At 37.5% G+C, this 14,247-nt stretch overlaps 1 protein-coding gene across 5 annotated transcripts; it reads left to right on the top strand.

Moving 5' to 3' along the window:
* Positions 1-3,970: 3,970 nt before the first annotated feature.
* On the top strand, positions 3,971-10,629 carry LOC311048053 (uncharacterized protein). 5 transcript variants are annotated; one of them, XR_014601058.1, is made up of 10 exons: positions 3,971-4,053; positions 5,982-6,047; positions 6,242-6,386; positions 6,604-6,799; positions 7,118-7,205; positions 7,552-7,668; positions 7,779-7,921; positions 8,333-8,487; positions 8,789-8,881; positions 9,293-10,629. XR_014601058.1 is itself a non-coding variant. In XM_084061061.1 (10 exons), the coding sequence occupies exons 4-7, from the start codon at positions 6,709-6,711 to the stop codon at positions 7,919-7,921; spliced, it is 354 nt and encodes a 117-aa protein (XP_083917187.1). In that variant the 5' UTR covers positions 3,971-4,053; positions 5,982-6,047; positions 6,242-6,386; positions 6,604-6,708; the 3' UTR covers positions 8,333-8,487; positions 8,789-8,881; positions 9,293-10,629. The 5 variants fall into 5 exon arrangements, 4 of the variants coding, with proteins under 4 accessions (XP_083917187.1, XP_083917188.1, XP_083917190.1 ...); XM_084061061.1 differs by having other exon boundaries at positions 6,604-6,714; XM_084061062.1 differs by having other exon boundaries at positions 6,604-6,714; positions 7,779-7,901.
* The last annotated feature ends 3,618 nt before the right edge of the window (positions 10,630-14,247 follow it).

The raw sequence follows: 14,247 nt of genomic DNA on the forward strand, positions 1-14,247 counted from the left end.
ATCGCGCAAATGATTGATTTGATCTATCTATTTGATCTATTTTTGAGATTAACCGATGCAGCTATAAAAATAATATGTCCTGTCTGGTATTTATTTTCTTTTTTAAATATATTTTTATTTAGACAACCACGTCATACAAGTTTTTGTTTTTTTTCACAACGACAAAAAAACAAAATACAAGACAACCTGTATTTGGGGGTACTTCTTGGGTAGTTGGGGATATCAGACTATTGCAGTAAAAAGACTGCATACATCTATTTTTTTCCCTTTTTTTAAAAATCTAATCTGCCCTCTTGATTATCTGAAGCAAATAATGCAGGTGTCTAACTGTGTGTGTCCTTTGTTTATAGATGATTGTGAGATAGGATACTTCAGATGTCAGGTGTGTGAGGCAGGGCTTGTTTGGATATGGGGATTTATTTTCAGTTTGGTGACTGTCTTTGGATTCCATTTAAAACGGCACCATATAACCTTTTATAATTAATAAAATGTAATCAATATACAATAAAGTAAACAATATAACTCATACAATTGGGGTGGACGTTTAGATCGTGTCACAGGTCATGAGATAGCAAAATATGGTTATTCAACGTTGAATTATAGTGGTTAGGGTTGATTTTTGGTTACGATTGAAGACTGATGGTTTTTCAACATTGAATCACTGTTGTATTGCAGTGCAAAATTCAATGATTGAAATGCCAACATTGAATCAGCGTTTAATCTATGGTGCAAATTCAATGATTGAAATGCCAACATTGAATCAGCGTTTTATCTATGGTGCAAATTCAATGATTGAAATGCCAACATTGAATCAGCGTTTTATCTATGGTGCAAATTCAATGATTGAAATGCCAACATTGAATCAGCGTTTTATCTATGGTGCAAATTCAATGATTGAAATGCCAACATTGAATCAGCGTTTTATCTATGGTGCAAATTCAATGATTGAAATGCCAACATTGAATCAGCGTTTTATCTATGGTGCAAATTCAATGATTGAAATGCCAACATTGAATCAGCGTTTTATCTATGGTGCAAAATTCAATGATTGAAATGCCAACATTGAATCAGCGTTTAATCTACACTGTAAAATCCAATAGCTATCTATACTTAAATAAATAAGTTAGCTTTACTCATTTGTTACAATACTAGGTTTAATCAAGTAACGTGTACTAAAAAATACAATTTACTTATTGTTATTAAGTAAAGACATCTTTGTTTACTTGCCCAGAATCAGTAACATTTAATTGCACTGTGTTTAGTACACTCTTAAAAATGCTGGGTTATTTCTATAAACACATTGCTGGGTTAATTTGGCTGGGTCATAATTATGGGTTATTTGGGTACTGTAAACTGATGGGTCAAAGTGGTTATTAGGGCTTCAATTGCAGTTGAACACCTGGTTATTTTTAACCCAGATGTTGCTTTATTCATTTTCCCACTTGTGAATCATTCTGATACCTTCTTTTTGTCACTTCTCACATGAAAACACAAGGTACGTAACCTATATTTTATCACTATATTTGACCTATATTCATATAATGAGGGGGATCATTATAGGGATCTGTATTAATTTTAATATGGTACAATACTGTGCAAAGTATACACTGTAACACATTTCTGTAATTTCTACAGTAAAAATGTACAGTAATTTACTGTTCTGTCATTTTACAATGTTTAACTGTATTTTGCAATGCATCATGGGAAAAAAATCATTACAGAAACTTGAACATCATCATCATTATCAGTTATTATCATCATTATTAATTGTATCCTTCATCTTCTTGTTTATGCCCCAAAATGACTGAAGAGCTGATCGATAATCCATTGTCCGATTGTTTCGGCGCACCCTAGGGGCCGAGACAATAGTGAAAAACTGTTTGAAAGGAGTAAAAACTAAATTGGACACCAAATTCTGGGTCAGCGCGTCGCCCCGAACGCGAACATATAACTCCCCTAACACACAGCCTTACCGTTCTCCTTAATTGGCTAGGGTCCAATGTCAAGTTATTATATGCGTAATAAAGCAATATATCTCGATACGATACGTTTTTCGAATCCGCCTTTCGGATATGTTGTACAGCTTGCCAAGACGCACACGTGGATGTCTTGTTTGTCCCGGTACGACACTCCTAAGTTGACCTCCTACACTATCGGAAGGCACATAGAGTCTTAAACCTTAAGACCATACCAAAGGACAAAGTCAGAAAGAAAAATGTGCCGTACCGGGACAAACAAGACATCCACACGTGCGTCTCAGCCAGCTCTACAACATATCCAAAAAGTGGACCCTAAGTCCTTATCGTATTCGAGATATTGAGCGAGATAGCGAAGCCGTAACCATAGCCAATTAAGGGATAATTAAATCATGATTTGATATGAGGGTTTGATGATTTCAAATTTTAGCATTATTTTACATGTAGATTTGGAAAAAAAATATATCGGGGTTATCACAGGCCTGGAACACCCTAAAACCAACCAGGAAGTGGCCTTTTGAGGCACTTCCTGTTTTCCGAGAAAAATATAACTTACATATTTGGAATCAGCGTCATCACATTAGTCTAAAGCCAGAGTATCGAAGAAAAATACAATTTCTAAAAATGTAACGAGGGTTGACCTTTGCAGTCTTTTCGCTGAACTTTGAGCTTTATCAGTGTCTAAAAAAATCAAGGCTGGTGCCAAAAAATCCGGCTTACTCTCAATATGGATGGAGAGAAGTTTTAGATTTTTAAAAAATATCTGGAGCGATTAGTTCCAGATTTTGTGCTCAACAAAATCTGTTTTTTATTCAAAAGTCAACGTCCAATCTTTTTGGTGAGCTTTTGTATTTCCCAAGGTCATAGAAAATCGAGACCTATCCCATTCGATTCAGCGTCCTTTTCTAAGTCTGAAAAAGTTTTTTTTAATTTAAAAATAAAATATTTTAAAAAAATGTGAGAAAAGCTAGACTTTGAACTATTTCAAAAATCTTTAACTTCTTATTAAACAATTCTAGACTATTGTTTAACCTACCATTCAACTCTAAATCATCTAAATAAGAGGGTTGAAGGGTCAAAATAAAATAATAATAATAATAATATGTTTGTGAAAAAAGCTTCAAGTTTATGAAACTTTAACGCTTGTTTAAGCCACTTTTTAAGGGTCATACAAAATCAAAACCTAGCCCATTCAATTCAGCGTCCTCTTCTGAGTCTGAAAACATGTTTTTTAATTAAAACAAAATATTTTAGAAAAATGTGAGAAAAGCTAAACTTTGAACTATTTCAAAAATCTATAACTTCTTATTGCAGATCGGCTATTTTCTTTTTTTCTCTCTTTCTTATATTATTTGACAATTTGGCCAATGTTTGACCAGTTTATAGTATAGTTTGTTGATTACTTGTATTACAGTCTTTTTCTTTGATTTGTTTTCATTTATTTTTTAAGGTATTAAAATTATTACTTAAATTGTCAGGGTCTCGACCCACAGGTTGAGAACCGCAGACATCCTTCATGCACAAGGCGGACAGTGTTGCCAGATTTTGCGATAGAAATAAGCAACCAGGTCTATGGAAATTAGCCCAAAAGAAGCAACTATGACTAATTGAAAATAGCCAATCTACAAGCTCACAACGGGTTGCGATGCGACGCGCTGTGAGCTTGTAGATCTGCTATTTTAAAACAAAACTCTTATCTGGAAGAAAATGTGAAAAATTAGGAATATGTTTGAAACATTTTAATACGAATCTTGTATTGGGGGTCCCCCCTGGCATAACATGTGTTCAGATGGGGGTCCGTTGAATGGATAATAGCCTACATATTAATCTGGGGGTCCTTGACATGAAAATGTTTGAGAACCACCACTGGTTTAAACGACATTAAGGAAGCAAGCCCAAAAAAACTTCACAGAAAAAGAAGCCCAAAGTCGCTTATAATAAGCGGATATGGCAACACTGAAGGCGGAGCTTGTTAGTTTTGAAATCATCAACACCGGAAGGCAGAGGAAACGGCTGTTGGCTGAGAGATTTCTTTTTCAAACCGGGGTGCTTTCGTGTTTACTGTACTAGATAACAGGTAAGTTTAATTAGTTTATGGAATTAAAATATTATCCAAACACGGTCGTACACGGTTACATGAACTAACACGTTCATGTAACCGTGCACGACCGAGTTTTAGCCATGGTTCACACGACGCTTGTCCTTTCACGAGCCTCATGGCCGGAATTTCAACCTGTTTTTTGCACTTTCAACCCGTACATCAACATAAATATTCATACTTCAACTATAAAGTGCTTACCGCACGGCCACGGATGTTACAATTTTAATCGGGTGTGTCTAAGTACCCGCATCTTCCGTATTGTTGAATAAAAGATATTTTAATCCGATCGGTGGCCATTTTCTCATAGTTGTAATGCATGTGTATAATGTAATACACCTCCCAACCGACGGTCGCGTAGTTTAAAGCATACAGAAAACTCGGAGAAAATGGCCACCGATCGGATTAAAATTACTTTTATTGAACAATACAGGAGGTACGGATACTTAAACCCTCCCGATTCACATTGTAACATCCTTGGCCCTGGGCTAAGTGCTTTATATTTGAAATCTGAACGTTTATGTAGATGTATGGGTTGTAAATGTAGAAAACGTCATGATATGATCATGTTTCAGGACTAACGTTTTATCAACCGCGTTTACATAGAAAGCAATGTGTTTGCACAATTTAATATAAACGGATGATGTTACAATGCGACCAGGCATCCTAAAACGTTAAAATATGATTCAACTTGTTAGTTCTTAAAAGAGAGCTAATGTTGGCCACATATCCCTTTGGTGAGGCCACATTTGTTTTGACTGTAATTATTATTTTATATATGAATCTTGTTTTTAACCTACAGTAAAAAGTAAAATAATTTAATTAAGAGACAGAGAGTACAACCGGTACGGTAACGGTCTTACATGTCGGAAAGCCGCCATGTAACCAAATGGTACCAATGGATCCTTAAGGAGAATAAATTAACATTGAGGATTTTAGTGTGCAGACAAATTTGGTAATCCGTTTTTTAACTTAAGTTTTGTTTTGCAGACAGTAGCTAACAAAAGCAGGTAATGTTTATCAGTGGTTCTCAAAGTGGGCTCCAGGGACCCTCAGGGGTCATTGGGGGGTTTCCATGTGGTTCCCAGCTAAATGAGATTATATAGCATGAAACTCAGTTTAACCACTTAAACCCTATAAATTGCCTATTTGAAAATGGCAGATCCACAAGCTCACAGTGCATGGTGATGCGTTGTGAGGGTGTAGATCAGCTATTAAAAAACAGTATAAACAACATTTGTGGAATATTTTTGAAACACTTTTGTAAATCTTGAGTCCTTAGCCAAGTACATACTAATTAGGGGGTCCTTGACATGAACATGTTTGAGAACCACTGATTTCATTTGTATAACATGAGTTCATTAATCAGTATGCATTGTGAAACACTTTGCCAAGTTCATCAGAAGAACTGGTTATCACACACCTTCAATTAACCCATTAAGACCTGAGGCCGATTCTACAAAATGTCTTCTAAATGTATTTGTTTTTAACTTGTGTTATTATGTCAGTGGTTCTCAAACTTTTTCATGTCAAGGACCCCAAAATGTATATGTATTTGGCCACAGACCCTCATCTCAAAATATTTTGTTCTAGGGACCCCCAGAAACAAAGATTTGAGTTACAAATGTTCGTTAAAAATTCAAAGATTTGCACACATTTTCAAGATTTTTCTAAAATAACAGATCTACAAGCTCGTAGCGCAGCACTCGGTGCCACGCTATGAGCTTGTATATCTGCTGTTTTTGAGTAGCCAAAGTGTAAAATAATGCTTTTTAGGTCAAATCTAAAAATGACACAGAATCGAATGCACTTAAAAAGCGCATAACCATTCAGTGTTCAATTCAGGGATTTGAATCGTCATATATTTGTAACAATGATTACTGTCTCATTTCATCGTTCTTTGACAGGCCATCTAATGTCACCAAGAAAGCCCTTGCCTTAATTTGGATGGTACTACAGTTGGCAGTGGCTATGTAAGTCATCAATCAATCAACACATAAAGGAGAACACTCCATACACACACACACACCTAAAAGAAATGTGCTCAAAGTTTTTCCTAGTGCACAGTCACACGCACATTTTTGGATTGCTCCTTAAAATCCCATGTAACCATCTTCATGGTTTACGCCAGGCAAATTTAAGCTGAACCTAATTGTCTCTTTTACAGGCAGCTTGGTACACACCTGGCCGGGGAAAAAAACCTGCTACAGACTTCCTGGAGGAGCGATTGAGGAACACCAGGAAGCGCATGAGAAGGCTGAAACGACCACACCACCAAGAACCAGAGGAACAGACCGTCCCTAGTACACCAGGTAATACTAATAACCAATGTTAATTATCCCCACCAGGCTAGATTGGACAGATGCAAGGGATTATATTTGCGGTCCCATGACTCTTCTGTCCATCATCTTCTAAAAACTAGTCTCAGGCACCGCTGGACCGATTGGCGACTTTTCACACACTCCAAGTAGGCCAGAACCTCAAATACTTGAAATCAGCTATAATGAATCTGTACTTATCATTCAACAGAATCTGATGTGCCTCCTGAAAAACTTATTGAAATGGTTGAATGGATGAAGGTCAGTAGGTGTCCAGTGTCCCAGGTTGAGGACTACATGAATCAAACATCTCTACATGGAGGCAAGTGGATTCGCAGCAATGGAACTAAAGGCCTACCGGAAATATTGGCGTATAGTTCCCTAGGCTTGTAGACAATCCTGGCATGGTAATACATTATTTTGCTATTGCAGTTTTGCCTATTTGAATGATACTCTATTTGACTGATACTCTGCAATGCACTACAAGTTTATGTTTAACCACCTAGACCCTACAATATATACTTTGTAGACAGGAGTCCACAGGGTTCTACTTGGTCCACTCCTTTTTTCTCAAACTGTTGTCACACAATGGTGTGTTTATCAAAGAGCTTATCTACAATACCCTACTGCTTGCATACACTCTTATAAGTAGACTCATAAGTGATTTTATTTTAATTTTCTCATTTTACAATTGTTTATATAATGTTATGTTCTCTTCTGTGTAGACCCAATCCTTCGATCTCCTAATCTCTCCACCTGGTGTGGAGAATTTGATTTGTGGGATTCCTCAAGAGGAAGAACTGCACACTTCAGGTGGGGGTTTCATTTAACATAATGGTTAAATAAACAATAATGAACTGTAACTATGTTTCTTAGCAGGTGCTGAGGTTATGAGTTGGGTCTCTTGGATTCTTTCCTGCTTTCTTCACTGTCCTCTGGTCATAGAGATGCTGAAGGGCAGAGCGCTTAGACCCCAAGGCGGTTACCCTCGGCACAACTTTGGGGTTTCACATAATGATATCTGGGTGGTTTTCTATCAGCTGACATGAAAAGCATTCTCTGACCGGGTCAGCCTGTGACTGAGCACTTGGTGTTCAGATAAAACTTGTATTCTGACCATGTGACATTGGTGTAAAATCACTCCTCTGTGTTTGTATAGGTGCACAACACATGCAGTTTGAGTCAGCCTGGGCCCTGACCAGAATCCCCTCAGCTACCTTCCTGCCAACACGCACTGTGCCCATCTTCATCTGCCTACAAGGACATCCGGGAACAGGTTAGTTATCTACAAGCTCGTAGATCGGCCATTTTCGGCTAAAGTTGTCTGTAGAATAGGGATGCTATTGTTCAAGTGGTTTGTATAAAGAAACAATGATCTTATCACAGAGATTTGGCCGACCCCCTGTAGCAACTCTGAAGACCCCCTAGGAGTCCCGGACCCCCTGTTGAAGACCCCTGCCCTGTTATGGCTGACTCATGGTGACATGAGCGTGGCATGGGGGATCTCCTGTAAGCCAATTTTAATATAGGTAATTGTCTGATCACAGTTATGAGAAAAAGCGTTCATCTGTATACATTTATCTATTGAAGAATAGTGAAAATAGCAGATCTACAAGCTCGCAACATCTCGCAAAGTGATGTGTTGTGAACATGTAGGTCGGCTACTCTCACTATTTTTCAACATTTTTAAATGCCTGGCCTGTTCTGGCCATATTACATAATGGTATTATTGGCCCCGGTCATTGTCAGTCATTTCTTTTTTGTTTACAAAGCCTAAAAGTCGGAACCGAAATGTAATTCGTCCAATGTTTAATGCCAAAACGGTTACATTGTTGATCATAATTATTTGTATGACAATTAACCAAATGTTTTCCTAATTTACACACTTTTTCAAATGTATTTAGTCACTGTATTTTGTTCTGTGGTTTGCTGTGTTGTAGGCTTATGCTGAGTTTAACAGGATCGCCACCACACACCTAGAGACAGACTTCTTTGATGCTCTGGATCGCTATACACCACAATTGGTCCCTATCTTCAAGTCCAAGAAAGGTGCCATTAGAGAGAAATTATCCGGAATTGTGCAGCAAATTGATGGGTAAGTCTACAACATGCTTCTTATATTTGTAATTATCATGACTAAGTTTATGTACAACCTATTACCCCAAATAGTACTTATGCTTCCCGGCTGTATTACAGAGTGTTAAAGTATTGCTAACTATTGATTGTTGTTGATAACTAAATGCTGTGGATTGTACTATTTTTAAATCACATCTCCAATCAGCAACTGCTCTCTGCAACTGTTCATCAAACATATATTGTGGTGTTTCATGCTGTAACTGTACTGTAACTTGTGATGGTCAGATCTTGAACTTTATTTGTTCATTATCCACTTGTAGAAACCCGACGTGACCGCGCTGGGTAGGCTTGTTCTCCGAGGCCTCCTTCTTCTGCTTGGAGATGACCACAGCAGTTTCTACACCACTGTCTTGGTAAGTTCTCATAGTTACACCTTAAAGGTCCAGTGAAATTACATTTTCGTTAATTTTATTTTGAAGTTTCAGTCTGAAACGGCATTGCAAACCAATCAGAAGGTTCAATCCCTTCAGGCTATAGCACGGTGGAATCTCACTCACATGGTGTGCAGTGTAAGTGTTTGTAGCCTGCACTCACACGTTGCTCAAGGGAGAGAGAGATGGCCACTATGCAGAATGTTTGTTACCAAGTTGCTTATTTCTAGCCTAAAATGTTTTCAGATACATATTTTACTGTGCTGTTTACCATGAGTAATATACTGTCAAAAACAGTAGGCCAACCAATGTTGATAAAACTTCTCAATGCAGATGTGTGTGAAGTGTCTACATTTCCCTGTTGTAATGTTGTTTTTGTTTGGTTCTGTACAGGATTGTGACAGCGAAAGTGAAGACGCCTGGGCAGAGGTATCGGTCGGATTGCTGACTGTGAGCAGTGAAGATTCACCTCCCTCAGATGGTGTCGACCTTCAGCCAGTGTCAACAGCCATCATCCTTGAAGGAGGTATTGTGATGGATAATTTCCATAACCTCCCTCAAGCACCGTGCCTGCTGTTTAGCCTGACGTATGCACTCAATTTGAAGTACCCTAATGATATGAAGAACATATTGAACTTTATTCAAAGAGTGATGCTTGGCTTGGGAAAGGAAAAAACTACCCCCCAAACTGCAAAGTCTTAAAAACCTCCTGTCATTTTAGAAAGATTGTATAGTGGATAACTGGTAGGCAGGTTGTCCTCAGCCCTCCTTTGTGACAGTAGACTAAAATGCATGCATTTTATTTTTCTCATGCATGAGAAAATGTTGAAAAGTGATAGGAGTTCTAAATGAAGCCACTTTTATTCATTTTAAGTACTTTAGAGCTGCAAATTATTAAGACTTTGAATGTAATACCATTAAGTAAAAGTAAGGCACTTTTTTGAAATTGACAAGTGTTCACTTGTTCATGTGTGAAATAATGTACTCTTTCAAACTGTAATGGGGCTGTCCACACTAAGCATATCACTTTTGTCAATCCTATCGTTGTAGAATTATTTAGTTTAAATACAGTGCAGACATGATCATTTCAGTGGGCAGTTGCTCATGTCTTCCAGAGTTCCAGCAAATCACTCATATTGTCATCATCAACACAGATACTGTTCGTCTTTAGTGGTGTTGAACAGGAGGAGAAGGATGGAGGGGCTACTAGGCTACAATTGCAGTAGCAACACAGAAATGTGTGAGAAATTAATTAGCATAATGACTTTGTGGACGAAAAGAGGCTCACAATCATTGGCTACTCTAAATTCTATAAAGTAAAATAAATTAAAAATGTGTATATATATAGTGCTTGGTGTGGATGGCCCGTTAGGCTTTATTAATTAAGCCATTTGTATTACTAGAGCACTTGTCAGTGTGTTTTGTCAGACCGTTGGTTTAGTCTGCAAAGTTAGTACACGTTTGGTCATTATAAGCCATGTTGGGTATTGTTTTTGTGGAATCGCTTGTAAATAATGGTGGTTTGGTTTGTAATTTAAACTTGCAGATCAATTATTTTCAAATAGCATTTTTATATAGGTGTAAAGTGCTCATGTGGCATATATTCACTTACAAAATATCCAAATGCTTGCAGACATTTTCACGATTTCTTTCATAAATAGCAGATCTACAATCTTCTATATGTTATATATTTCATCTGTTAAATCATAAAAACAATGCTTAAAGCAGGTCTAAATGCCTTGGTTCAATAAATGTGAAGATTCAAATCATATTGTCTGTCTTTATTTTTATATTTTCACATTTTGGGAAATGTAAGGTAATTTTGAACAAGATGTAGCCTTACAGTATATCAGCATACACATAATTTAAAATGTACATGCAGATTACCATTAGGTTGTTGGATGATCAGGATCAATATTGATTTCTAACATGATTAAGTATAATCAATTTATAAATTAAATCAGTGTTCGATTCCTGATGTTGATTCAACATAAAATCAACTAAAATGTGCATGCAGATTACCATTTAGATGATGGTTGAATCAATGTTGATTCCTAATGTTGATTCAACATTAAATCAACTAAAATGTGCATGCAGATTACCATTTAGATGATGGTTGAATCAATATTGATTCATAACGTTGATTCAACATAAAATCAGCGTGCAGAATACCATTTGGATAATGGTTGAATCAACGTTGATATAGTGTTAGTTAGTGGTTGAAACACAAACGTTGAATCAACAAAGATTAGGGTTGCGAATTCAGTACAGTTTCAACGTTGAGATCGAACGTTGATTCAACCGTTATGGCCGCCTATTTTTCAACGTTGATTCACCCATATTTTGCTATCTGGGGATGTCTTACCTAGACACAGAATCTGACTAAAAATTTGACCTGAAGGTCAAGATTCAATTTATCCCCTGAGCAAGCAGGCTGGCTCTATTAGCTAAATGGTAAAAATGTCAGCACTTGTGCAGGAAACCAGGTTCAAATCTGGGGTAGAAAAGGTTAAGAACAATGTAGGCTAATATAATAACATATCTTTACTTTGGCCAACATCATCATTGTATATGGTAGCCTTAAAGAGTTCAAATATATCTAAAGTAGCCTACTGTTTAATTGTATTTATTTAACCTGTGCCCTGACCTCTCTACTATTGAAATCTCATATAACTCATTTGTGAAGGCTAGGCCTGTAATGACCCCATAGCCATAGCCTGCTATATTTAGGCTATGCTTGGGGTGTATAGCTACAGTCAACATTACCGTTTATTTATGTATTATCCAAATATTAGGAAAACAGTATTTCCTGTAGATAAACACGATACAGCATTATTTATATTTAATCCAAACATGACCCATCCAAACATGACTAGTATATGTGCAGGCAGCAAATCAAACAATGAGATTGAGTCTTACATTTCAGATCAAGTTGCTGAAGATAATAGGTATTGTTATGAAGGATGAGGTAGAGCACGTTTACCAGGTTCTGTGGGGTAAAAGGCTACTAGCCTAAATAATGGTCAAATTTGAACATAAAATCTAAGATTTTATACATTTTTTAGTATATTTTGTAATATAATTATTTGTAGATAATACAGGCCTTCTTGTATCCCATTCATCATTAGCCTACTTACTGCAGTCAAATAGGTTAGAGATAAAAAGAGAAGCAAAACACTACCGTGTCTAGCTTTAGTTTGAGAGCTAAGCATTGGCAGAAAGGGAGAATGAACACATGCCTGTTTGGAAAGCAGCAACAGCCAGATAACATGGAAGAGCTCCACCAACTGGTTTAAGTGTTCTATAACATGTAGTAGAGACTATTTCCCTTATGACATAGCATTATGCCATTGGGTAAGTGTCTCATAGTTGAGTTGACAGTCAGTCACATGGAAACTTTTCACTATGGTGAATGTGAATGTCCCCCCCCCCCCATACCTTAAGCCCACATACCTTTATTTATGGACTGACACTGTGTCGTTCTATTATCCCTTGGTCATGCTATTAATCTGCCTAATGTCTCCTTCATAACAACACTGGTATGCTGAAAATGCTCAGTTACTTCAGTCAATTAAACACATTTAGGCCAAGTTTGTGTTGGTAGCCTATCACATGAACAATGTTAAGGAATAAGCACTCACTCAATGACATAAAGGCATTATTGGGCAATGGGCATAACTGATGCCCATTTTAGGATTATAACCACCCCAATCTACGTGTTTGTCAGGATTGGAATGTAATTCACAGATAGGTGGGTTGCAGCCAGAACCTGTGTAGAAGCTCCATTTATAATGTATTTGCAGTGCAACTAATCATATTTATGGCGTCCATTAACATGCGATACAAATTTGGGGTTGATTGGATGTTGTTCATGATATATGGCATTTGTTGTAAGAAATAATCCCCTCCAACTTATTTTGGAAAATAGGAAAATCGTATTGAATATCAAAAGTCTGTTTGAGTCTCATTGGGCCTCATGCATTTAGCAATAATGCTATTTACGTATATATCTATATATTTATCTTAGTATCCAGTCCAAGAAAGAAACCTCCTGCTTTCACAGTCCACAAATTGTCCAATGCAAGGAAGCCTACGTTTTAAATTTGAGGACCATAAAAAATGCATCAATATCATATAATTTAGATTATTATGTAATGATCAGATCATTATTACATTTGTGAGCTAAAGAAATACTAAGGTCTATTGACAAAATACAAAAAACCTTTGGATGATACTGTGTGTGTGTTCACACTATCTACTCTGTAGTGTGTCCCTCTACTGACATCGCATTTGCAGGCGCAGCATCACAAATGTTAATGTTTTGCCATTGCTGGGTTTTTGATTTCCCTATATTCTTTCTTCTACTTTTTCTACTGGCCTTTCTCTTCTCCTCTTGCCTGGCAGCTCCATCTTCAGCATCCTTCTCCCACCCCTCACCCCCCCTCCTATGCACATCCAAAAATCTCTTTTATCCCCAAACCTTCCAACCTGGCATGACCCTCTAATGTAGTAATTTCTGATCTTGTCCCTCTTTGTCACTCCTATTGAGAATCGTAGAATCCGGTGGAGGTGGAGCTGCCACCTCCAGCTCCACCTGTCTTTTTGTCAGTGCTACTGTTTCCAAGCCGTAAGGTCTCACTATCGTCTTATACATCTTGTCTCTCACCCTTCTGTCACAATCACTCCTGCCGAAGTTTCCTCCATCCGTTCTATCCTGTGGGAAGCTTGCACATTATTTTGTGCAAGCTTGTTTACTGTTGTTTAAGATTATTTACAGCCTTTTTTGGGGGTCATGATATCTCAATGTCTAGGGCATGTGCCAAAGTCTTTCCAATGGCATAAAAAAACCTGCCTTTTTATAGCGTTTAGGGGGTGTTATTTAGGGGGGGGGGGTGTATTTGGAATAAAATGCAAAATGTTGGAAAATCTAGTTATAGGTAGAAATGGGTGTGGCCTATATGGTGAGTTGCATCATGAATCATGATCCAAGGAATTCGGAGAAAATACATTTTGATTGTATGAGCTACGGTTCAAGACTTATAGGCCAAAACATAAAGGGGGTGGTGTGTCTTCCATGGCATACTAGTAGTGTGCATGGAAGGTTTGATGCTGATTGGTTTGTGAGATAAAGATTAGCTTGTGAAATTAGCTGTGCTCGCACACACACGCACGCGCACGCGCACGCGCACACACACGCGCACGCGCACACACACACACACACACACACACACACACACACACACACACACACACACACACACACACACACACACACACACACACACACACACACACACACACACACACACACATTTGAAATATGTATTTATTTCTTCATAAACAGATGT

Source organism: Gymnoscopelus microlampas, assembly GCF_963454915.1.
Source record: "Gymnoscopelus microlampas genome assembly, chromosome: 1".
In the NCBI taxonomy this organism is placed as follows: Eukaryota; Metazoa; Chordata; class Actinopteri; order Myctophiformes; family Myctophidae; genus Gymnoscopelus; species Gymnoscopelus microlampas.

Excerpts from the sequence above, each read along its gene's own strand:
- LOC311048053 (XM_084061061.1), top strand. Across the intron at positions 7,206-7,551 it reads GGAAGAACTGCACACTTCAG|GTGCACAACACATGCAGTTT; the intron begins GTGGGGGTTTCA and ends GTGTTTGTATAG. Across the intron at positions 7,669-7,778 it reads ACAAGGACATCCGGGAACAG|AGATTTGGCCGACCCCCTGT; the intron begins GTTAGTTATCTA and ends ATCTTATCACAG.